The sequence below is a fragment of the Salvelinus fontinalis genome, chromosome 1, assembly GCF_029448725.1.
Source record: "Salvelinus fontinalis isolate EN_2023a chromosome 1, ASM2944872v1, whole genome shotgun sequence".
NCBI lineage: Eukaryota > Metazoa > Chordata > Actinopteri > Salmoniformes > Salmonidae > Salvelinus > Salvelinus fontinalis.
Genome location: NC_074665.1, coordinates 1,031,322 through 1,056,680, shown reverse-complemented (window position 1 = coordinate 1,056,680; position 25,359 = coordinate 1,031,322). Strand labels below are relative to the sequence as shown.

General features: G+C 43.8%; 1 protein-coding gene across 2 annotated transcripts in view; it reads right to left on the bottom strand.

Moving 5' to 3' along the window:
- The window catches only part of LOC129862810 (signal-induced proliferation-associated 1-like protein 2), a 145,508-nt gene that overhangs the window by 98,149 nt on the left and 22,000 nt on the right, over nt 1–25,359 (bottom strand). Inside the window, exons 4-7 of one of the 2 annotated variants that reach the window (XM_055934856.1) lie at nt 23,933–24,306; nt 23,208–23,432; nt 19,452–19,505; nt 14,314–14,455 (exon numbers count right to left, since the gene is read on the bottom strand). In XM_055934856.1, coding sequence (XP_055790831.1) covers nt 14,314–14,455; nt 19,452–19,505; nt 23,208–23,432; nt 23,933–24,306 — 795 coding nt within the window. The remainder of the gene's footprint in view (nt 1–14,313; nt 14,456–19,451; nt 19,506–23,207; nt 23,433–23,932; nt 24,307–25,359) is intronic. The other variant, XM_055934936.1, reaches the window with a different exon arrangement.

Here is a 25,359-nt window from a genome sequence, read left to right as displayed (position 1 = left end):
CCAGATATTAAGGAGAAGTCCCTAACTGTTTTATGTGCTCGCTGTAAGCGGTCTATATGCAGCTAAAATGAGGTCAGAGACCAAGAGCAGCACTGCCCCCTCAAGATTCTGAGCCTGCTTGGCAGGGTTGGTCCTGCAAAGCCAAAGCCCCCTAAAGGGAGAGGAAAATATACAAGGAATTTCTCAAAGCTGCTAATGAGAACCTTGACGACCTTGTACCTAGCCGGTGGGGATTCCGGTGGGGTACCCCCACCCAGGCAGTGGCAGTGCTGGCAACACTAGCTGCAGTAACCCATGGGGAGGGGGTCACACTCGGACATTCAGAGAGGGGGTATATTATTGTGGCCCTGGTGGCACAGAATCAAGGTCGGACTGCATGGAGATGCGTGGGGACATGGTCATGACTGGTGGCCGTATTGTGGGTGTTTTTTTCAGGAATAGGGTGTACATTTGACGGCCATTATCTAGGATATGACAATGGTAAATAAATTTCAATTTTTGCTTATTTTTTTGCGCGGTCTTGCAGGCCTTCTCATGCAGCTGCAACTGCAATGGCATTTGGAAATCATGACCCATCTTGAGTTGGGCTCTGGGATGGTGCAACTGTTGAGAAAGTGAGCTTATGGTTGTGTGGGGGTAAGGGCTGAGTGTGTATGTGTGTATCCCACAACTGTTGCGAAAGAAGAAGTAAAAGATGTAAGGTACAATAGAGGATGATCCACAGCTATATATAATACAAATCGAGGTGACGGCAATGGAAATGCATATGGCAATTGATTTACTTCAATTCGGTAAATGGAACTGTATGCTCTTTTCAAAGAATGGATCCCAGTCGGTTCAGGGCTATGGGATACAGGGGGTCGAGGGTGGTCTGCCGGGCATTGGGATGACAAGCCATCTCGAGATGAGGCCTTTTAGCGGGTGGAATAGTAGGGACCAATTGGAGGTTTACTTAGTAGAAATGCAAATATCATGGTACAACTATATAGACACTCAATCATTATGTTACTTTTTAATAGTACGTTTACAAAAATATATTCTGATTAAAAGAATGAAAGGTGTGTCTCATGGTAAGTGGTGAAATAAGTATAGCCAGTTACAATTGTAATGGCTTAGCAGATAATAAGAAAAGACGATCAGTATTTACCTGGCTAAAAGAGAAGGATTATAATATTTATTGTTTACAGGAAACCCATTCAACAGTTTTAGATGAAGTTTTGTGGAAAAAGAACTGGGTGGGCAAAATATATTTCTCCCATGGGCAAAGAAATTCAAAAGGGGTGATGATCTTAATTAACAATAATTTTGATCCAAATGTGCAAATTGTCCAAACAGATCCTCAAGGTAGATGGATTATTTTAAATATGTTATTGGACAATAAACAAATATGGCTTGTTAACCTATACGGTCCGAATAATGATGATCCAAGCTTCTTTGAAAATATATATAAGAACTTATCAACTCTACAAGCAACACTAGACTCTATTATTATAATGGGAGATTTTAATACGGTCTTAAATAGCTCTATAGACCGGAAAGGAAATCACACTACAAATTATCACCCTCAGGCACTTAAGGAAATCATGAATGTCATGGATATATTGGAATTAGTGGATATATGGAGACTTAAATACCCTGATTTAGTGAGATATACATGGCGGAGGCTGAATCAAGCTAGTCGTCTTGACTACTTTCTTATTCCATTCTCTCTGGCACCAAAAGTTAAAAAAGTGTTGATAGGGGATAGAATGCGGTCGGATCATCACATAATTGGCATATATATTTCTCTTACAGAATTTCCACGTGGGCGAGGATATTGGAAATTTAATCAAAGTCTACTAGATGATAAATTGTTTAGAACTAGGACAGAAGATTTCATAACTGACTTTTTCAGACATAACATAGGTACAGCAGATCCCCTTATTGTATGGGACACTTTTAAGTGTGCCTTTAGAGGCCATGCAATTCAGTACTCATCTATAAAACAAAAGCAATTTAGATCAAAAGAGTCCATATTAACAAAGGAAATTGAAGGACTAACAGTACAGTTAGATAGCAATAAAAACGGTACCATAGAGGCACAGAATAATTTAGAGGAAAAACAAAAAGAAATGGAGGAACTTATTCAAGAAAGATCCAGTGTAATATATTATAAAAATAAAGCGAACTGGATGGAATATGGGGAAAAATGCACCAAATTCTTTTTCAATCTTCAATATAGAAATGCTACCAAAAAAAATGTATTAAAACTTGTGACAAATGATGGAGTCACGCATGATTCACCAAATGATATTTTGAAAGAGGAAGTAAAGTACTTTAAGAATATGTTTTCGTTTCAGGCTCCTCCATCTCCACTAACTGAAACTAATTGTATGGATTTTTTTCCTATTAATAATGTAAAATTAACATCTGAACAGAAAGACTCATGTGAAGGCCAAATTACAGAGGAGGAACTGCTTGTTGCAATTGGGGCCTTTAAAGATGGGAAAACTCCAGGGCTGGATGGCATACCAGTGGAAGTATACAAAACGTTTTTTGATATGCTCAAAGGACCATTATTAACTTGTTTTAACCACTCCTATATAAATGGTAGATTATCAGACACACAACAAGAAGGTCTGATATCGTTATTACTGAAACAGGACCCAAGTGGTATATATAAAGATCCAGTCCAATTAAAAAATTGGAGACCTCTTACACTTCAGTGTTGTGATGCAAAAATCCTAGCAAAATGCTTGGCGCATAGAATAAAAAAAGTTTTGTCAGATATTATTCATCCTAATCAGACAGGTTTTTTACATGGACGATACATTGGAGATAATATAAGGCAAGTACTGGAAACAATAGAACACTATGAGATATCGGGGACACCAGGCCTGGTTTTCATAGCTGATTTTGAAAAGGCTTTTGATAAAGTACGACTGGAGTTTATATATAAATGCCTAGAATATTTCAATTTTGGGGAATCTCTTATAAAATGGGTTAAAATTATGTATAGTAACCCTAGGTGTAAAATAGTAAATAATGGCTACATCTCAGAAAGTTTTAAACTATCTAGAGGAGTAAAACAAGGTTGTCCACTATCGGCATATCTATTTATTATTGCCATCGAAATGTTAGCTGTTAAAATTAGATCAAACATTAATATTAAAGGATTAGAAATCCATGGCTTAAAAACTAAGGTGTCATTGTACGCTGATGATTCATGTTTTCTTTTAAAACCACAACTAGAGTCTCTCCAGGGCCTCATAGAGGATCTAGATACCTTTGCTATCCTCTCTGGATTAAAACCAAATTATGATAAATGTACCATATTACGTATTGGATCACTAAAAAATACACATTTTATATTGCCATGTAGTTTACCAATTAAATGGTCTGACGGAGATGTGGACATACTCGGTATAAAAATCCCAAAAGAAAGAAATGATCTCACTCCAATAAATTTTTATAGAAAGTTAGCAAAAATAGATAAGATCTTGCTACCATGGAAAGGAAAATACCTGTCTATTTGTGGAAAAATCACCCTAATTAACTCTTTAGTCATATCACAGTTTACCTATTTGCTTATGGTTTTGCCTACACCTAGTGACCTGTTTTTTAAATTATATGAACAAAAAATATTCAATTTTATTTGGAACGGCAAGCCAGATAAAATTAAAAGGGCCTATTTATATAACGAATATGAATTCGGAGGGCAGAAATTATTAAATATTAAAGCATTAGACCTCTCACTAAAGGCATCGGTCATACAAAAGTTATACTTAAATCCAAACTGGTTCTCTAGTAAACTGGTACGAATGTCTCATCCTATGTTCAAGAAGGGCCTTTTTCCCTTTATTCAGATTACACCTGCTCATTTTCGGTTGTTTGAAAAGGAAATGATCTCCAAAATATCCTTATTCTTTAAACAAGCCTTAGAAAGTTGGTTGCAATTTCAGTTTAATCCACCTGAAAGGACGGAACAAATAGTACAACAAATATTGTGGTTAAATTCAAATATAATAATTGATAAAAAAACTGTATTTATCGAAGAAATGTTTAAAAAAGGTATAATTTTTGTGAATGATATCATAAATAGGACTGGTGGAGTTATGTCACACATGCAGCTAACACAGACATGTGGAAATGTCTCCTCTACCCAAAATTACAACCAATTAATTGCAGCATTACCACAAAAATGGAAGAGGCAAGTAGAAGGGGGAAAAAGTAAGGAACTTGTATGTCGGCCCTGTATTAAAGAACATAAATGGTTAAAGAAAAGTGTGATAAATAAAAACATATACCAATTTCATTTAAGGACCAAAAAACTAACAGCTGTGCCATACAAATTGCAAAATAGTTGGGAAGAGATTTTCGATGTACCCATTCCATGGCACATGGTTTATGAATTGATACGCAAAACAACGCCGGATTCAAAACTTCGAATTTTTCAATTTAAATTACTGTACAAAATTCTTGCAACTAATAGAATGTTATATATATGGGGGATACAATCTTCCCAGCTCTGCAGATTCTGTTGTGAGGAGGCAGAGTCATTAGATCATTTATTTTGGTATTGTCCATATGTAGCTCGTTTTTGGTCACAGGTCCAGGAATGGCTGAAGAATTGCAACATTTGCCTAAAACTAACGCTACAGATAGCAATACTGGGGGATTTGAAAAGCCATAGTCAATCAATCAATAATATAATAATTATTTTGGCAAAGATGTTTATTTTTAATTTACAATCTGTAGAAGCTATGAGAATAGGAAGGTTCAGGTCTTTTGTGAAGCATCACAGCACAGTTGAGAAATGTATGGCAAATAGAAATCCGAAATGGATGATGTTGGAAGATAGATGGGAGGGGTTGGGTGGAGCTGAAGGGTGGGACTAATAACAAGATAAACAATATAGGGCATACGGGATCTGTGAAATGTGTATAGGTGCGGAGCTTTTGTGAAATAGCACAGTTACAAGTGGAAATAAAATTGGATGGACAACAGAAATAGAGGAAGGACTAAGAACAAATAAGAGAGAACTATTGTAAAGTGGACTGTGTCTGTAAGATAGGTATAAGATGTAGAAATTGAAGGTAAAAGCAGAAGTGTTTATAAGTTTACTCCAATTGGGGGATTGGTGGTAGGGTCGCGGGGAATAATAATAAAGGCATATTCTTTAAAAAAGTATGTATGTCTATATAGGTATGTGTATGTATATATGTGTATATGTATGCATACGTATATGGATATATATATTTACCCCAAAAAATATGGGGGAATGGAAATGATGCAGACAATTACATTGGAAGCAACATTCTTTCCGCAATACTAAGCTGATCCACCCCTAAAAAAAAAAAAAAAAAAAAAAAAAAATACATTGTACTACAACAGAGGAAATCCACCCATAATGGGATATTAGCAGGACAATAGACTCTTGCCAAGAAGGAGATCAAGGAGGAGGGTAGGAGGAGAATTGTATTTAATGACACTGGACAGTAGTCTAATAAACATATGCATTTTAAAATAGTAAAAAAAATGTTCTAATTCAATAAATATATTTCTACGACTGTAGAAGCTGCGTTTTTGTTTGATGGCCATAAAAACAGATAAAAAAATTATAATACAAGTTTCACATTTTTGAATTAATTCCTGAATGTACACCAGTCTGGTTTCAGGCCTGGGCATAGCACAGTTTCAGCAGCTATGCTTTTAAATGATGTGTTAAATTGCTTAGAGCATAAAAATCATTGTGCTTCCTTATTTATGAACTGAGGCCTTTGACACTGCGACCATTCCTTAATAACGTAAAGCTGGTCCAAAATGGGCCTGGACCAGGCGTCTTAAAAGTGATTTAAGAACTATATGACAGACAGGACTCAATGTGTGCTTTCAACGTAATGAAAGGTGTCCCTCAAGAGTCAATATTGGAACCTGTTGTCTTTAATATTTAAAATGATATAAAAAAGTATTGGTCTGTGAAAGCCTGTAACATTCACCTGTATGCAGACGACCCTGTTATGCTATTACCCCTACAGGCTGATTTAGAGCTGGGATGGTGTTGCCTTGCAGAAAACCCTGGTTGGTTTAAAATGAGCACTTATTGCAGGAAAAAAACGAAATATGTTGTTTTTCCAATTTTCTTACAAATATTTTCAAATGGATTACACATGCATTCATTGGTTCTATTGTCTATTGGGTTTAAATATCTGGGCTTTTGAATTGACAACAATCTAACATTTAAAAACATACAGATATAGATGTTCCTGCCAGCTCTGAACTATGGTGCCTTTATCAGAGTGCAGCAGCCACTGTTGCAATTCGTTCCAGTCAGCAGAGAACTGGAAGGAAAGGCGGCCAAAGGAAGTGTTGGCTTTGGGGATGACCAGTGAAAAATACCTGCTGGAGCCGGTGCTACGGGTAGGTGTTGCTATGGTGACAAGTGAGCTGAGATAAGGCGGGGCTTTACCTAGCAAAGACTTATAGATGACCAGGAGCCAGTGGGTTTGGCAATGAATATGTAGCAAGGGCCAGCCAACGAGAGTGTACAGGTCGCAGTGGTGGGTAGTATATGGGGCTTTGGTGACAAAACCAATGGCACTGTGATAGACTGCATCCAGTTTGCTGAGTAGAGTGTTGGAGGCTATTTTGTAGATGACATCGCTGAAGTCAAGGATTGGTAGGATAGTCAGTTTTACAAGGGTATGTTTGGCAGCACGAGTGAAGGATGCTTTGTTGCGAAATAGGAAGCCGATTCTAGATTTAATTTTGGATTGGATATTCTTAATGTAATGCAAAATCGAATCCCTAAGCTGACAAGGTAAACATCTGTTGTTCTGCCCCTGAACAAGGCAGTTAACCCACTGTTCCCCTGAACAAGGCAGGTAACCCACTGTTCCCCTGAACAAGGCAGGTAACCCACTGTTCCCCTGAACAAGGCAGGTAACCCACTGTTCCCCTGAACAAGGCAGTTTCACTCACTGTTCCCCTGAACAAGGCAGGTAACCCACTGTTCCCCTGAACAAGGCAGGTAACCCACTGTTCCCCTGAACAAGGCAGGTAACCCACTGTTCCCCTGAACAAGGCAGTTAACCACTGTTCCCCTGAACAAGGCAGGTAACCCACTGTTCCCCTGAACAAGGCAGTTAACCCACTGTTCCCCTGAACAAGGCAGGTAACCCACTGTTCCCCTGAACAAGGCAGGTAACCCACTGTTCCCCTGAACAAGGCAGGTAACCCACTGTTCCCCTGAACAAGGCAGTTTAACTCACTGTTCCCCTGAACAAGGCAGGTAACCCACTGTTCCCCTGAACAAGGCAGGTAACCCACTGTTCCCCTGAACAAGGTAGGTAACCCACTGTTCCCCTGAACAAGGCAGGTAACCCACTGTTCCCCTGAACAAGGCAGGTAACCCACTGTTCCCCTGAACAAGGCAGGTAACCCACTGTTCCCCTGAACAAGGCAGGTAACCCACTGTTCCCCTGAACAAGGCAGGTAACCCACTGTTCCCCTGAACAAGGCAGTTAACCCACTGTTCCCCTGAACAAGGCAGGTAACCCACTGTTCCCCTGAACAAGGCAGGTAACCCACTGTTCCCCTGAACAAGGCAGGTAACCCACTGTTCCCCTGAACAAGGCAGGTAACCCGCTGTTCCCCTGAACAAGGCAGTTAACCCACTGTTCCCCTGAACAAGGCAGGTAACTCACTGTTCCCCTGAACAAGGCAGTTAACCCACTGTTCCCCTGAACAAGGCAGTTAACTCACTGTTCCCCTGAACAAGGCAGTTAACCCACTGTTCCCCTGAACAAGGCAGGTAACCCACTGTTCCCCTGAACAAGGCAGGTAACTCACTGTTCCCCTGAACAAGGCAGTTAACCCACTGTTCCCCTGAACAAGGCAGGTAACCCACTGTTCCCCTGAACAAGGCAGTTAACCCACTGTTCCCCTGAACAAGGCAGGTCACCCACTGTTCCCCTGAACAAGGCAGGTCACCCACTGTTCCCCTGAACAAGGCAGGTAACCCACTGTTCCCCTGAACAAGGCAGGTAACCCACTGTTCCCCTGAACAAGGCAGGTAACCCACTGTTCCCCTGAACAAGGCAGGTAACCCACTGTTCCCCTGAACAAGGCAGTTTAACTCACTGTTCCCCTGAACAAGGCAGGTAACCCACTGTTCCCCTGAACAAGGCAGTTAACCCACTGTTCCCCTGAACAAGGCAGGTAACCCACTGTTCCCCTGAACAAGGCAGGTAACCCACTGTTCCCCTGAACAAGGCAGGTAACCCACTGTTCCCCTGAACAAGGCAGTTAACCCACTGTTCCTAGGCGGTCATTAAAAATAAGAATTTGTTCTTATCCTCACCTCCGGATGAAAAGCGTGCTCAAAGTAAACGGCCTGCTACTCAGGCCCAGATACTTGGATATGCGTATAATTGGAAGATTTGGATAGAAAACACTCTAAAGTTTCTGAAACTGTTAAAATAATGTCTGTGAGTATAACGGAACTGAAATGGCAGGCGAAAACCTGAGAAAAATCCATCCAGGAAGTGGGATTTTTTTATGTTTGTAATTTTCATTACCATTACAGTATCCATTGACTTAAGACTCAAATTACACTTCCTATGGCTTCCACTAGATGTCACCAGTCTTTAGAAATAGTTTCAGGCTTGTATTCTGAAGAATTAGGGAATAAGACCACTTTGAGTGAGTGGACCTTGGGAAGTCGCCAGATCTGTTTCCAGCGCATGACCGAGAGCGAAATATTGAAATATGATTTTCATGCTTTTGTATGCGGACGCTGGTTTTCGCCGTGAAGTCTTTTTGAAATCTGGCACAGCGGCTGGATTAACAAGAAGTTAAGCTTTATTTTGATGAATAACAGATATATTTTCAAGAATGTTAAATATTTTTATTTCGTTTTTTTTTTTTTCGCGCTCTGCAATTTCACTGGATGTTGGCCAGGTGGGACGCTACTGTTCCAGGTACCCATAAGAAGTTAACTGACTTGCCTAGTTAAATAAAGGTTAAAAAAAGTGAGTCTGGAAGGAGAGTTTACAGTCTAACCAGACATCTAGGTATTTGTAGTTGTCCACATATTCTAAGTCAGAACCGTTCAGAGTAGTGATGTTAGTCGGGCTGGCAGGGTGGACCGCGGCAGCTTTCCAATCTTTGGGGATCTCAGACGATACGAGATAGGCCAGTTGTGTGAGAGAAAACATCACCCAGACAGGCCAGTCGTGTGAGAGAAAACATCACCCAGACAGGCCAGTCGTGTGAGAGAAAACATCACCCAGACAGGCCAGTCGTGTGAGAGAAAACATCACCCAGACAGGCCAGTCGTGTGAGAGGAAACATCACCCAGACAGGCCAGTCGTGTGAGAGAAAACATCACCCAGACAGGCCAGTCGTGTGAGAGAAAACATCCCCCAGACAGGCCAGTCGTGTGAGAGGAAACATCCCCCAGACAGGCCAGTCGTGTGAGAGAAAACATCCCCCAGATAGGCCAGTCGTGTGAGAAACTCGTCATCATGCAAGAGAAAATCAGTAAAGAAAACTATAAGCTCGTCTCTCAATTAACCTGTCTAGGATCAGCGTGGCGCTAGCGGCACACCCCCCCCCCCCACTGAAAAACCAGTGCCGCGAAATTAAAAAAAAATTTTTTTTTTAAATATTTAACTTTCACACATTAAAGTCCAATACAGCTAATGAAAGACACAGATCTTGTGAATCCAGTCAACTTGTCCGATTTTTAAAATGTTTTACAGGGAAGACACAATATGTAAAGATGTACATCTATTACCTAAAAACACATTAGCATAATCCACCATCTTTTATTTGTCCACCAACACCAGTAGCCATCACCAATTCGACTAAACTAAGATATTTATAGCCCCTAACCAACAAAAAAACTCATCAGATGACAGTCTGATAACATATTTATGGTATGGGATAGGTTTTGTTAGAAAAAAGTGCAAATTTCAGGTAGATGGCATAGGTTACAATTGCACCCACCGTCACAAATGGAATAGAAAAACTACTTAGAGCAACGTGTTTACCTACTTACTAATCATCAAACATTTCGTAAAAATACACAGCATACACGAATCGAAAGACACAGATCCTGTGAATACAGACAATATTTCAGATTTTCTAAGTGTCTTACAGCGAAAACACAATAAATCGTTATATTAGCTTAGCACATAGCAATTAGCAGCCCAGCATTGATTCTAGCCAAAGTGAGCGATAAAAGTCAACATCGCCAAAAGATATTAATTTTTTCACTAACCTTCTCAGAATTCTTCCGATGATACTCCTGTAACATCACATTACAACATGCATATACAGTTTGATCGAAAATGTTTATATTTAGCCACCAAAATCATGGTTAGACAATGTGAAATGTAGACAAGCTGGTAAAGAAAAAGTCCTTGCGCCACTTAGACAGTGATCTACTCTTATACATAAATACTCATAAACGTGACAAAAAAATATAGGGTGGACAGGGATTGATAGACAATTTAATTCTTAATACAATTGCGTTATTACATTTTTTAATTTATCCTTACTTTTCAATACAGTTTGCGCCAAGCGAAGCTACGTCAAAAAACATGGCGTCCTAAGCCACTAAAATGTTTCGACAGAAACACGATTTATCATAATAAAAATGTCCTACCTTGAGCTGTTCTTCCATCAGTATCTTGGGCAAAGGATCCTTTCTTGGGAGGAATCGTCTTTTGGTGGAAAGCTGTCCTCTTGCCATGTGAAAATGCCAACTGCGTTCGGGATGAACTGAAAGCGTGCCCACCTATTCACAGCGTTAAAGAAATAAATGTCCCAAAATCGCACTAAACGGATATAAATTGCTATAAAACGCTTTAAATTAACTACCTTATGATGTTTTTAACTCCTATAACGAGTGAAAAGATGACCGGAGAAATATAACAGGCTAAACTAACGCTTGGAACAGGAGAGGGTCGGTGTCCAGCACGCGCGTTACGCAGCAAGGAAAGACTTGCTAGCTACAGGGTTTTTTGATTTATAGGGCCTGTGAACGCGCAATCGACCCCATTGGAATCGTCATCACGTAAAGGCATCCAGGGGAAGACGTAAGAAGTGTCCGTATAGTCATAGCAATATCAGTGCCGTTTTAACTGACTTCAGAACAGTGGCCAACATTTCTGAAATCTGAATCCATGTCAGGGAAATTGCTGTAGAATGGGCTCTGTTCCACTTAGAGACAAAATTTCAACTCCTATAGAAACTATAGACTGTTTTCTATCCAATAATAATAATAATATGCATATTGTACGATCAAGGATTTTGTGGGAAGCCGTTTCAAAAATTAGCCAAATTAGCATAAATAGTCTAAACAGCGCCCCCATCCCCAACAGGTTAAAAGAAACGTGTCAATACTTTTCCCCTTGATAACCAGCGCACTTCTGTATGTTGTAAAAGGGTTACATGGTCGCTGCCCATGTCATTGCATAGTGCAGAAAATACACGAGAGTTCAGGGGCTTTGCTTTAACCTGTTGGGGATGGGGGCGCTGTTTAGACTATTTATGCTAATTTGGCTAATTTTTGAAACGGCTTCCCACAAAATCCTTGATCGTACAATATGCATATTATTATTATTATTGGATAGAAAACAGTCTATAGTTTCTATAGGAGTTGAAATTTTGTCTCTAAGTGGAACAGAGCCCATTCTACAGCAATTTCCCTGACATGGATTCAGATTTCAGAAATGTTGGCCACTGTTCTGAAGTCAGTTAAAACGGCACTGATTTTGCTATGACTATACGGACACTTCTTACGTCTTCCCCTGGATGCCTTTACGTGATGACGATTCCAATGGGGTCGATTGCGCGTTCACAGGCACTACAAATGAAAAAACCCTGTAGCTAGCAAGTCTTTTCTTGCTGCGTAACGCGCGTGGAGGACACCGACCCTCTCCTGTTCCAAGCGTTAGTTTAGCCTGTTATATTTCTCCGGTCATCTTTTCACTCGTTATAGGAGTTAAAAACATCATAAGGTAGTTAATTTAAAGCGTTTTATAGCAATTTATATCCGTTTAGTGCGATTTTGGGACATTTATTTCTTTAACGCTGTGAATAGGTGGGCACGCTTTCAGTTCATCCCGAACGCAGTTGGCATTTTCACATGGCAAGAGGACAGCTTTCCACCAAAAGACGATTCCTCCCAAGAAAGGATCCTTTGCCCAAGATACTGATGGAAGAACAGCTCAAGGTAGGACATTTTTATTATGATAAATCGTGTTTCTGTCGAAACATTTTAGTGGCTTAGGACGCCATGTTTTTTGACGTAGCTTCGCTTGGCGCAAACTGTATTGAAAAGTAAGGATAAATTAAAAAATGTAATAACGCAATTGTATTAAGAATTAAATTGTCTATCAATCCCTGTCCACCCTATATTTTTTAGTCACGTTTATGAGTATTTATGTATAAGAGTAGATCACTGTCTAAGTGGCGCAAGGACTTTTTCTTTACCAGCTTGTCTACATTTCACATTGTCTAACCATGATTTTGGTGGCTAAATATAAACATTTTCGATCAAACTGTATATGCATGTTGTAATGTGATGTTACAGGAGTGTCATCGGAAGAATTCTGAGAAGGTTAGTGAAAAAATTAATATCTTTTGGCGATGTTGACTTTTATCGCTCACTTTGGCTAGAATCAATGCTGGGCTGCTAATTGCTATGTGCTAAGCTAATATAACGATTTATTGTGTTTTCGCTGTAAGACACTTAGAAAATCTGAAATATTGTCTGTATTCACAGGATCTGTGTCTTTCGATTCGTGTATGCTGTGTATTTTTACGAAATGTTTGATGATTAGTAAGTAGGTAAACACGTTGCTCTAAGTAGTTTTTCTATTCCATTTGTGACGGTGGGTGCAATTGTAACCTATGCCATCTACCTGAAATATGCACTTTTTTCTAACAAAACCTATCCCATACCATAAATATGTTATCAGACTGTCATCTGATGAGTTTTTTTGTTGGTTAGGGGCTATAAATATCTTAGTTTAGTCGAATTGGTGATGGCTGCTGGTGTTGGTGGACAAATAAAAGATGGTGGATTATGCTAATGTGTTTTTAGGTAATAGATGTACATCTTTACATATTGTGTCTTCCCTGTAAAACATTTTAAAAATCGGACAAGTTGACTGGATTCACAAGATCTGTGTCTTTCATTAGCTGTATTGGACTTTAATGTGTGAAAGTTAAATATTTAAAAAAAATATTTTTTTGAATTTCGCGGCACTGGTTTTTCAGTGGGAGGGGGGGGGGTGTGCCGCTAGCGCCACGCTGATCCTAGACAGGTTAACAAAGTTAATAATTTTCACTGTACTGTCCAAAATGTCTTTCAAGCTGTCAGGCATTCCCTTGGCAGCAAGAGCCTCTCTGTGGATGCTGTAGTGTACCCAAGTGGTGTCAGGAACAACTGCTTGCACGTGCGTTATGACTCCACAATGTCTCCCTGCCATGGCTATTGACCCATCAGTACAGATGCCAACATAAGCAGCAGCTACGTTTGGCTACATACGGACTGTTAGTGGAATTCCCGCGAGAGAGAAACAGTGAAACGAAAAAACCTCACACAAATGTATAGCCCCGTTGGAAAATACAAATGGATTGTTTGAAAATGTGAATTAAAATGTCTTTTTTTGTGATTCACATGTTTATTTGGCGTACCCCAGTTTGTGAATACCTGTTTATAGAGTCCAATCCATGATGGTAAATGCCTATTTTAATACATTGCAAACGGACATGTATATTTGTACATTTCCAATGTATTTAATGAGGGATTTACCATCACCAAATGGACAGGCTGAAATCAACACCAACGAGCGAGTGAGAGGAACCACTATCACTACTAGGCCGTCCCGAGTTCAACGAGCCAGACAACTTGGCATTTCAGCAATATATAACAGAATGTCCAATTCGTGATGGTAAATGCCCATTGTAATGTATTGCTTATGGACAGTGTCCAATACACATAATACATTGCCAATCTTAACATGTTATACAGCAGTTGGACAGTGTCCATTGCCAATATATTGCAATTGGACAGTGTCCATTACACATATGCTATATTGTCAGTGTGAACATGCTCTTCTGCAAGTTGACAGTGTCCATTGCATATCCATAAGGAGTTCCCATTACGAAATGGACATGCTGAATCAACATCAATGAGAAATTCTGACTTCCTATGACTTCCTATGATCAAACATAACACATAGGCCTTCTAGGTTGATTCAGGGCTAAACATAGTGATATGTATCATTTGTTCAGTGTATAGGTAAACCATCTCACCTTCCTGCGTCCGTCCTCCCCTGGGCCACTCTCCTCCAGCATCATCTTTAGATACTCTTCTTTAGACAGCTTCTCCAGGGCCTTGGCCTCTCTCTCCCTCTCTGCTGCCTGGTGACACGCTGCCTCCTGGAGGTACAATTGCCTGCAAGAGACACACAGAACAGAACAGAGAGTCTGGTCAGAGACCAGCCAGGAGAACCCTGTCTAAGGGACAGGAGGAGTGGGAGAGGGGGTGAGGGAGTGGAGGAAGGCCTTTAGACAACCCAGCCAAGCTGTTTATACAAAACTGTTGGTCAGTACCAATCAAGGCCTTCAGGGGCAGCAACAGGTAATATCTTAGCATGGCAACGCCACCAGGTGCTTTTCTGAATCATGCTGAAGATATTTGTCAGTGGGAGGAGGGGTGTGGGATTAGGAAAGGGAGAAATGCATGCTGTGAAGGAAGAAGCCAAGCTCTGGTTAAGTGAGGGTGCAACCGTGAGTAGGGAGGGACAAAAAGGTTTTATTACACAGAGACAAAGAAAGAGGGGGAACACTATTTTATTGTGGTTACAGTACAATAGAGAGGTAAAGAAACATGCAGGCAGCAGGAGCAGACAGAGAAGTCAGACCACAGGCTTGGAGTCAGACCACAGGGTTAGAGTCAGACCACAGGGTTAGAGTCAGACCACAGGGTTAGAGTCAGACCACAGGGTTAGAGTCAGACCACAGGCTTGGAGTCAGACAACAGGGTTAGAGTCAGACCACAGGGTTAGAGTCAGACCACAGGGTTAGAGTCAGACCACAGGGTTAGAGTCAGACCACAGGGTTAGAGTCAGACCACAGGGTTAGAGTCAGACCACAGGGTTAGAGTCAGACCACAGGGTTAGAGTCAGACCACAGGCTTGGAGTCAGACCACAGGGTTAGAGTCAGACCACCGGCTTGGAGTCAGACCACAGGGTTAGAGTCAGACCACAGGGTTAGAGTCCGACCACAGGGTTAGAGTCAGACCACAGGCTTGGAGTCAGACCACAGTGTTGGAGTCAGACCACAGGGTTAGAGTCAGACCACAGGGTTAGAGTCAGACCACAGGGTTAGAGTCAGACCACAGGGTTAGAGTCAGACCACGGGGTTAGAGTCAGACCACGGGGTTAGAGTCAGACCACAGGGTTAGAGTCAGACCACAGGCTTGGAGTCAGACCACAGGGTTAGAGTCAGACCACAGGGTTAGAGTCAGACCACCGGCTTGGAGTCAGACCACAGGGTTAGAGTCAGACCACCGGCTTGGAGTCAGACCACAGGGTTAGAGTCAGACCACAGGGTTAGAGTCAGACCACAGGGTTAGAGTCAGACCCCAGGCTTGGAGTCAGACCACAGGGTTAGAGTCAGACCACAGGGTTAGAGTCAGACCACCGGCTTGGAGTCAGACCACAGGGTTAGAGTCAGACCACCGGCTTGGAGTCAGACCACAGGGTTAGAGTCAGACCACAGGGTTAGAGTCAGACCACAGGCTTGGAGTCAGACCACAGGGTTAGAGTCAGACCACAGGGTTAGAGTCAGACCACAGGGTTAGAGTCAGACCACAGGGTTAGAGTCAGACCACAGGGTTAGAGTCAGACCACAGGGTTAGAGTCAGACCACAGGGTTAGAGTCAGACCACAGGGTTAGAGTCAGACCACAGTCAGGAGACAAGTTATGATAGAGGAGGAGGACAGTGAGGAGATGAAAGAGGAGGAGGACTGTGATAACTCTGGCTGGTGTGTCCCTGACCGCTGTTGAGGGGGAAATGCATGAGGTAGAGGGGGAGTGAGGGGTAGGGGAGAGTGAGGGGGAGGGGAGAGTGAGGGGGGAGATTTAGGAAGCGTGAGGGGGAAGGTAGAGGGGGGGTGAGGGTGAAGGTAGAGGGGGAGTGAGGGGGAGTGAGGGTGAAGGTAGAGGGGGAGTGAGGGTGAAGATAGAGGGGGAGTGAGGGGGAGTGAGGGTGAAGGTAGAGGGGGAGTGAGGGTGAAGATAGAGGGGGAGTGAGGGTGAAGGTAGAGGGGGAGTGAGGGGGAGTGAGGGTGAAGGTAGAGGGGGAGTGAGGGTGAAGATAGAGGGGGAGTGAGGGTGAAGATAGAGGGGGAGTGAGGGTGAAGGTAGAGGGTGTGTGAGGGGGAAGGTAGAGGGTGTGTGAGGGGGAAGGTTTAGGAAGCGTGAGGGGGAAGGTAGAGGGGGGTGAGGGTGAAGGTAGAGGGGGAGTGAGGGGGAGTGAGGGTGAAGGTAGAGCGGGAGTGAGGGTGAAGATAGAGGGGGAGTGAGGGTGAAGATAGAGGGGGAGTGAGGGTGAAGGTAGAGGGGGAGTGAGGGTGAAGGTAGAGGGGGAAGGTAGGGGGGGAAGGTTTAAAGAAAATGAAGGGGAAGGTAAAGGGGGAGTGAGGGGGAGGGGGAAAGTGAGGGTGACGGGAGGGGGGGAAGGTTTGAGGAAAATGAAGGGGAAGGTAAAGGGGGAGTGAGGGGGAAGTCAGAGGGGGAGTGAGGGGGAAGGTAGAGGGGGAGTGATGGGGAAGGTAGAGGGAGAGTGAGGGGGAAGGTAGAGTGGGAGTGAGTGGAAAGGTTTAGGAAGAGTGAGGGGGAAGGTAGAGCGGGAGTGAGGGGGAGGGAGAGTGAGGGGGGAGTCAGAGGGGGAGTGAGGGTGAAGGGAGAGTGAGGGGGAAGGTAGAGGGGGAGTGAGGGGGAAGGTAGAGCGGGAGTGAGGGGGAGGGAGAGTGAGGGGGGAGTCAGAGGGGGAGTGAGGGTGAAGGGAGAGTGAGGGGGAAGGTAGAGGGGGAGTGAGGGGCGATGTCAGAGGGGGAGTGAGGGGGAAAAGGGAGAGTGAGGGGTAAGTCAGAAGGGGAGTGAGGGGGAAAAAGGGAGAGTGAGGGGGAAAAGGGAGAGTGAGGGGTAAGTCAGAAGGGGAGTGAGGGGGAAAAAAAGGGAGAGTGAGGGGGAAGGTTTAGGGAGAGTGAGGGGGAAGTCAGAAGGGGAGTGAGGGGTAAAAAGGGAGAGTGAGGGGGAAGGTTTAGGGAGAGTGAGGGGGAAGTCAGAGGGGGAGTGAGGGGGAAGGTAGAGGAGGAGTGAGGGGGAAGAGGGGGAGTGAGGGGGAAGGTAGAGGAGGAGTGAGGGGGAAAAGGGAGAGTGAGGGGGAAGGTAGAGGGGGAAGGTAGAGGGGGAGTGAGTGGAGGGGAGGGAGTGGAGTGGAGGATCAGTGGAAGATGGGTGGGCTTAAACCTGCCATGGAGAGAGGAGAGGATGGGGGGAAAGTGGATGGACTTTAACCTGCCATGGAGAGAGGAGAGGGCTGAAGGAGAGAGGAGAGGATGGGGGGAAAGTTTAGGAAAGTGGATGGACTTTAACTTGCCTTGGAGAGAGGAGTGGGCTGAAGGAGAGATGAGAGGATGGGGGGAAAGTTTAGGAAAGTGGATGGACTTTAACCTGTTTGGGCTGCAAGCTGAATATTGAAAAAACTGGAAAATATGTGCACATTTTCAAACGGCCTCCTAAGAAACTTTTTATTTTACAATATGCATATATTTACTACTGTTGGATAGATAACAGTCTATAGTTTCTAAAAAGGTTTGAATTGTTTCTCTAAGTCGAACAGAAATATTTTTACAGCCATTTTCCCAGCCGAATTGAGATTTCCAAAATGCGATGTGTCTCTTTAAGACCTTCTCTATAAAAGGCCATTAGACTTAGGACCATAGAAACACGTCACACGCCTTCATCAGGCTGTAATGCGGAAGTGAGAATTGAAAGCAGTCGAATATCTCGTCCATGGACTGAATAACACACCTTCTTGTGAGACCTGCGCAGTTAAAAAAAAATTCCGGGCGCGAAGCATAATTTGTTCTCGGCTTCTGGAAGAAGGTAGATAACGTTGAATATGATCTATATGACTACGATATTATTTGATACATGTCACAAAATGATCCTAAAGTATGTTTTTTCAATATACTTTAATTATATTATTGCAATTTATTCTGGACTTTAGATGTGATACGACGGAAGAATTTTTTGAAGAAAGGCAGAGTAGCGCCGCAATGCTATTGTGCTTGCTAACCAAAGAGGGAAATAATTTGTTCTGGAACCCAACTAAAGACTCTACTGGACATTGGACCCCGTTACAACATTCTGATGGAATATCAACAAAGATAAGGACCCAATTTGGGATGCTTTTTCATATATCTGTCGAACTGTGCTGTGCTAACTGGGCTAACTGTGCTAGGCTAGCGCTTGACCAATGCTAGTGCTGACTTATGCTAGCTTATGTTGTTAGCTAATATAACGATATATTGTGTTTTCGCTGTAAAACACTTCAAAAATCGGAAATGTTGGCTTTATTCACACGATATCTGTCTTTCATTAGCTATCCACCATATGTTTTTCTGAAATGTTTTATGAGGTGTAATTAGTAGCCGACGTTGGTGTATGTATTTTCTCTGGCTACTCCCGTCTGGATTCAGACTCTAGCTATGTGTTAGCATTTATGGTAGCATCAATGTAAAACTGATTTATAGCTAAAATATGCACTTTTTATGAACAAAACATAGATTTATTGTGTAACATGTTATATGACTGTCATCTGAGGTAGTTTTTTCTGGGTTCTTTAGGTTGGTTTTAGTTTATTTCGGTTGGCTTGTGCATGCTACTTGAATCATAATTCATACATCATAATCATATTCATACGTGTCTGTCCACTTTTGTATTTGGTGGTGAGCTAACATAAATATATGTGGTGTTTTCTCTGTAAAACATTTAAAAAATCGGACATGTTGGCTGGATTGACAAGATGTTTATCTTTCAAATGCTGTATTGGACTTGTTAATGTGTAAAAGTTAAATATTTTTAAAAAATAGATTTTGAATTTCGCGCCCTGCAGCTGTTGTCATTTTCGTTCCGATTTCGGGCTTGCAGCCCAAACAGGTTTTAACCTGCCTTGGAGAGAGGAGTGGGCTGAAGGAGAGAGGAGAGGATGGGGGGAAAGTGGATGGACTTTAACCTGCCTTGGAGAGAGGTGTGGAAGGAGACTGAGAGTGAACAGTGGAGGGCATTAAACCTGTAATGAGGGTAGATAGACTGGAAGACAGGAGTGGGCGTTGGCAGTCACATACTGGGGAGACGGTGTACAGGGGGCTTGTACCTGGAGCGCTCAGACAGCGTTTTAAGGAGGAAAGATAACAAGCCCTCTGCTCCTCTGCAACCAGCAGCATTAATACAAGGAACAAGCAGCAGAAGCAGATTAATGGAACCAGGTGTTGGTCAACGGTTGTAACACAGTCAGCTGAATACAGTACTAAAGAAACACTTAGAGGGGGAAAGGAAAGCGTCACTGAGAGTTAGACAAGACCTGTGGACAACATGAGGACATGTATCAGGTGGTTGGTTACAGACCAACAATATTAAACCACATGAGTCTGAAATGAGACCCTATTTCCTTCTTAGTGCACTACAGAACTAGTGTACTACAGAACTTTAGACCAGGGCCCATAGGGCATTAGGGATGCACCCTACATAGACAAACAGTTGGTGACAGTAACTGCGTTAGAGGCTGTTTGATGGCCTGAAGAGGACTGCAGAGCCAAGGCTATCAACCACACAGCTCCAACTGGTGTGTTTCACAGACAGTCTTCCATTACCGGAGCTGGAGAACGAGGACGTGGAGGAGGGGGAACCTCTGGCTCGTACGCCCAATCACACACACACACAATGACCCTCTGTCTATTCTCATCTCTACCTTTACACTAGAGCGATGTACAAAAACTAATAATTTACCTACCATTTAGCATAACATACCAACCACAAAGCTCCATTATCACCTAACCTACCTACCATTTAGCATAACATACCAACCACAAAGCTCCATTATCACCTAACCTACCTACCATTTAGCATAACATACCAACCACAAAGCTCCATTACCACCTAACCTACCTACCATTTAGCATAACATACCAACCACAAAGCTCCATTATCACCTAACCTACCTACCATTTAGCATAACATACCAACCACACAGCTCCATTACCACCTAACCTATCTACCATTTAGCATAACATACCAACCACAAAGCTCCATTACCACCTAACCTATCTACCATTTAGCATAACATACCAACCACAAAGCTCCATTATCACCTAACCTACCTACCATTTAGCATAACATACCAACCACACAGCTCCATTACCACCTAACCTATCTACCATTTAGCATAACATACCAACCACACAGCTCCATTATCACCTAACCTATCTACCATTTAGCATAACATACCAACCACACAGCTCCATTATCACCTAACCTACCTACCATTTAGCATAACATACCAACCACACAGCTCCATTATCACCTAACCTATCTACCATTTAGCATAACATACCAACCACACAGCTCCATTATCACCTAACCTATCTACCATTTAGCATAACATACCAACCACACAGCTCCATTACCACCTAACCTACCTACCATTTAGCATAACATACCAACCACACAGCTCCATTATCACCTAACCTACCTACCATTTAGCATAACATACCAACCACAAAGCTCCATTATCACCTAACCTACCTACCATTTAGCATAACATACCAACCACACAGCTCCATTACCACCTAACCTACCTACCATTTAGCATAACATACCAACCAATCAATAACCGGTCTAAAGGGCTCTGGTCTAAAGTAGTGCACTATATAGGGAATAGGGCTCTGGTCTAAAGTAGTGCACTATATAGGGAATAAGGCTCTGGTCTAAAGTAGTGCACTATATAGGGAATAGGGCTCTGGTCTATAGTAGTGCACTATATAGGGAATAAGGCTCTGGTCTATAGTAGTGCACTATATAGGGAATAGGGCCCTGGTCTATAGTAGTGCACTATATAGGGAATAGGGCTCTGGTCTAAAGTAGTGCACTATAAAGGGATCTGGTCTAAAGTAGTGCACTATAAAGGGCTCTGGTCTAAAGTAGTGCACTATACAGGGCTCTGGTCTAAAGTAGTGCACTATATAGGGCTCTGGTCTAAAGTAGTGCACTATATAGGGATCTGGTCTAAAGTAGTGCACTATACAGGGCTCTGGTCTAAAGTAGTGCACTATATAGGGTTCTGGTCTAAAGCAGTGCACTATACAGGGCCCTGGTCTAAAGTAGTGCACTATAAAGGGCTCTGGTCTAAAGTAGTGCACTATAAAGGGCTCTGGTCTAAAGCAGTGCACTATAAAGGGCTCTGGTCTAAAGTAGTGCACTATAAAGGGCTCTGGTCTAAAGCAGTGCACTATAAAGGGCTCTGGTCTAAAGTAGTGCACTATAAAGGGCTCTGGTCTAAAGCAGTGCACTATAAAGGGTTCTGGTCTAAAGTAGTGCACTATACAGGACTCTGGTCTAAAGTAGTGCACTATAAAGGGAATAGGGTGCCATATAGGATGTTTTAAAATGTTTAGATAAGGGCTGGTTGTGTATGTCTGCTCGACGGAGAGAGTGAATTAGTTGAAGTCGTTGTCTGAGGAAAGTTATTGTGAGGTAAAGTAGACTATACTTCCTGTGATAACGATAGTGATCTGTAATGATTGCCCTAGCAGCAATACAATGCACTATACTATTATACTAGACCCATACTTAATACTGTACACACGCGCACGCACACACACACACATCTGTGACCCGTTTCAGGAAACTAGGAGTGTGTCGCAAGTCACGACTTCACAGGAGAGCTTTTTGAACTTACATTTTTTATTTTTTATCAAACAGCGTTTTTTGGGGGGCAGAAATGGCTTCTCGAATATGTCAACTTTCCTCGAACATGTCAACAGTTACAGTCACCAACATTCTGGATAACATAGCAGCCTAACAAGCTCTGCTGTAACGTTCAGTGAGCTGCTAGGACCAGTAACGTTCAGTGAGCTGCTAGGACCAGTAACGTTCAGTGAGCTACTAGGACCAGTAACGTTCAGTGAGCTGCTAGGACCAGTAACGTTCAGTGAGCTGCTAGGACCAGTAACGTTCAGTGAGCTGCTAGGACCAGTAACGCTCAGTGAGCTGCTAGGACCAGTAACGTTCAGTGAGCTGCTAGGACCAGTAACGTTCAGTGAGCTGCTAGGACCAGTAACGTTCAGTGAGCTACTAGGACCAGTAACGTTCAGTGAGCTACTAGGCCCAGTAACGTTCAGTGAGCTACTAGGACCAGTAACGTTCAGTGAGCTGCTAGGACCAGTAACGTTCAGTGAGCTACTAGGCCCAGTAACGTTCAGTGAGCTGTTAGGACCAGTAACGTTCAGTGAGCTACTAGGACCAGTAACGTTCAGTGAGCTACTAGGACCAGTAACGCTCAGTGAGCTGCTAGGACCAGTAACGTTCAGTGAGCTGCTAGGACCAGTAACGTTCAGTGAGCTGCTAGGACCAGTAACGTTCAGTGAGCTACTAGGCCCAGTAACGTTCAGTGAGCTGTTAGGACCAGTAACGTTCAGTGAGCTACTAGGACCAGTAACGTTCAGTGAGCTACTAGGACCAGTAACGCTCAGTGAGCTGCTAGGACCAGTAACGTTCAGTGAGCTGCTAGGACCAGTAACGTTCAGTGAGCTGCTAGGACCAGTAACGTTCAGTGAGCTACTAGGACCAGTAACGTTCAGTGAGCTGCTAGGACCAGTAACGTTCAGTGAGCTGCTAGGACCAGTAACGTTCAGTGAGCTGCTAGGACCAGTAACGTTCCGTGAGCTGCTAGGACCAGTAACGTTCAGTGAGCTGCTAGGACCAGTAACGTTCAGTGAGCTGCTAGGACCACACACACACACTCCCCCCCCCCCCCCCCCCCCCCCCCACCACCACACACACACCCCCCCCCCCCCCCCCCCCACACACACACACACACACACACTCACCCCCCCACACACACATACACACTCACCCACACTCTGACAGTTTAGGCTCTTCGTTAGTGGGCGAGTCTTCAGTCTTCTTCAGGTGTTTGGAACCAGGAAGTGGGCGTGTCTGTCCACTGGCTTCTAGCCCTGCCCCTGGCCCAGGACCTGCCCCTGAGCTGGTCTGAGGGAAGGTGTAGACCCGGGAGGAGTCAGCTGATACACAGTACCGGGCTCCCCGCGCCAGGGGACTGCCACTGTGGTGGGACCCACTGGACCCACAGAAAAAGGGTAGAAGGTCAAACGGGTGTAGAAGTGTTGGTGAGAAAAGGGAACCGCTGGCCGGATCGACAGCGACAACAGAACAACAGGACACCCACTGGCCAACCAGTCTGGTCACATGATCACCTTGTTAGTTTTTGTATCATAGATAACGTATAAAGTACAGAATAAGGACACATCTCTACAGGTTAACAGACAGCTGAATGAGGACACATCTCTACAGGTTGGTTTTATTGATGTAGAGGAGAGGAGAGGAGAGGAGAGGAGAGGAGAGGAGAGGAGAGGAGAGGAGAGAGACTGTACCTGGAGTGAGAGGAGAGGAGAGGAGAGGAGAGGAGAGGAGAGGAGAGGAGAGGAGAGGAGAGAGACTGTACCTGGAGTGAGAGGAGAGGAGAGGAGAGGAGAGGAGAGGAGAGGAGAGGAGAGGAGAGGAGAGGAGAGGAGAGGAGAGGAGAGGAGAGGAGAGGAGAGGAGAGGAGAGAGACTGTACCTGGAGTGGGAGGAGTGTGAATGTGACGAGATCTCACTCAGGTCCCCAATGCTTCCCTCTGTCAATTGACCAGTCATGATCGCTGACGCATATCCTTGCGGCAGGTACAGTTTCCCATGATCCTCTCCTTCACAGCCCTCCTTGGGGTGTCCCCCCTCACCCCCACAACCCCCCTGCATTAGTAACCTCCCCCCAGGCCCCATACAGAGGTTGGTGTCGATCCCGCTGTCTGTTGAGGCTCCTTTAATGTACGTCAACCCCAGGATCTCAGGATCCATCAGATCTCCAGAGCCAAAGTGCTTATCATCACTGTTATTGGAGGAGGCGTTGGAGGAGAGGGTGTTACAGCTGGAGTGACTTGATGTCTTTTCTCCCTGTACAGAGGAGAGGGAGAGAGGAGGAGAGGAGGAAGAGGAGGAGAGAGAGAGAGAGAGAGAGAGAGAGAGAGAGAGAGAGAGAGAGAGAGAGAGAGAGAGAGAGAGAGAGAGAGAGAGAGAGAGAGAGAGAGAGAGAGAGAGAGAGAGAGAGAGAGAGAGAGAGAGAGTGAGGAGGCATTGGAGGAGAGGATGAGAGGAGGAGAGAGGACGAGAGGAGGAGAAGAGAGAGCGTTAGAGAGGAGGAGAGAGAGAGGGAGAGGGAGAGAGAGAGAGAAGGAGAGGAGGAGAGAGAGCGAGAGAGCGAGAAGGAGGAGGAGAGAGAGAGCGAGAGAGCGAGAGAGCGAGAGAGCGAGAGAGAGAGAGAGCGAGAGAGAGCGAGAGAGCGAGAGAGAGAGAGAGAGAGGAGGAGGAGAGAGGAGGGAGAGAGAGCATTAGAGAGGAGGAGAAAGAGGGAGAGAGAGAGAGAGGGAGTTAGAGAGGAGGAGAGAGAGAGAGAGGGCGAGAAGGAGGAGGAGAGAGAGAGCGAGAGAGCGAGAGAGAGCGAGAGAGCGAGAGAGAGCTAGAGAGAGCGCGTTAGAGAGGAGGAGAGAGAGAGAGAGAGAGAGAGAGAGAGAGAGAGAGAGAGACAGAGAGAGAGAGAAAGTTAGAGAGGAGGAGAGAGAGAGAGAGAGAAAGTTAGAGAGGAGGAGAGAGAGAGAGAGAGAGAAAGTTAGAGAGGAGGAGAGAGAGAGAGAGGGCGAGAAGGAGGAGGAGAGAGAGAGCGAGAGAGCGAGAGAGAGAGAGAGGTGGAGGAGAGAGGAGGGAGAGAGAGCGTTAGAGAGGAGGAGAGAGAGAGGGAGAAAGAGAGAGAGGAGGAGAGAGAGAGGGAGTTAAAGAGAGAGAGAGAGAGACTGATAAAAGGGGGTTACACACCCAATGGCAGATCCAAGATGGCGTAGCAATGCAAACGTTGTTTGTCGTTTTTCTTGTGTAAATGTATTTTTTTTCGTCTTTTAAAAAAAATATATATATTTCAATATATTTTCAATCTAGTGATCCATTTTTAAATTA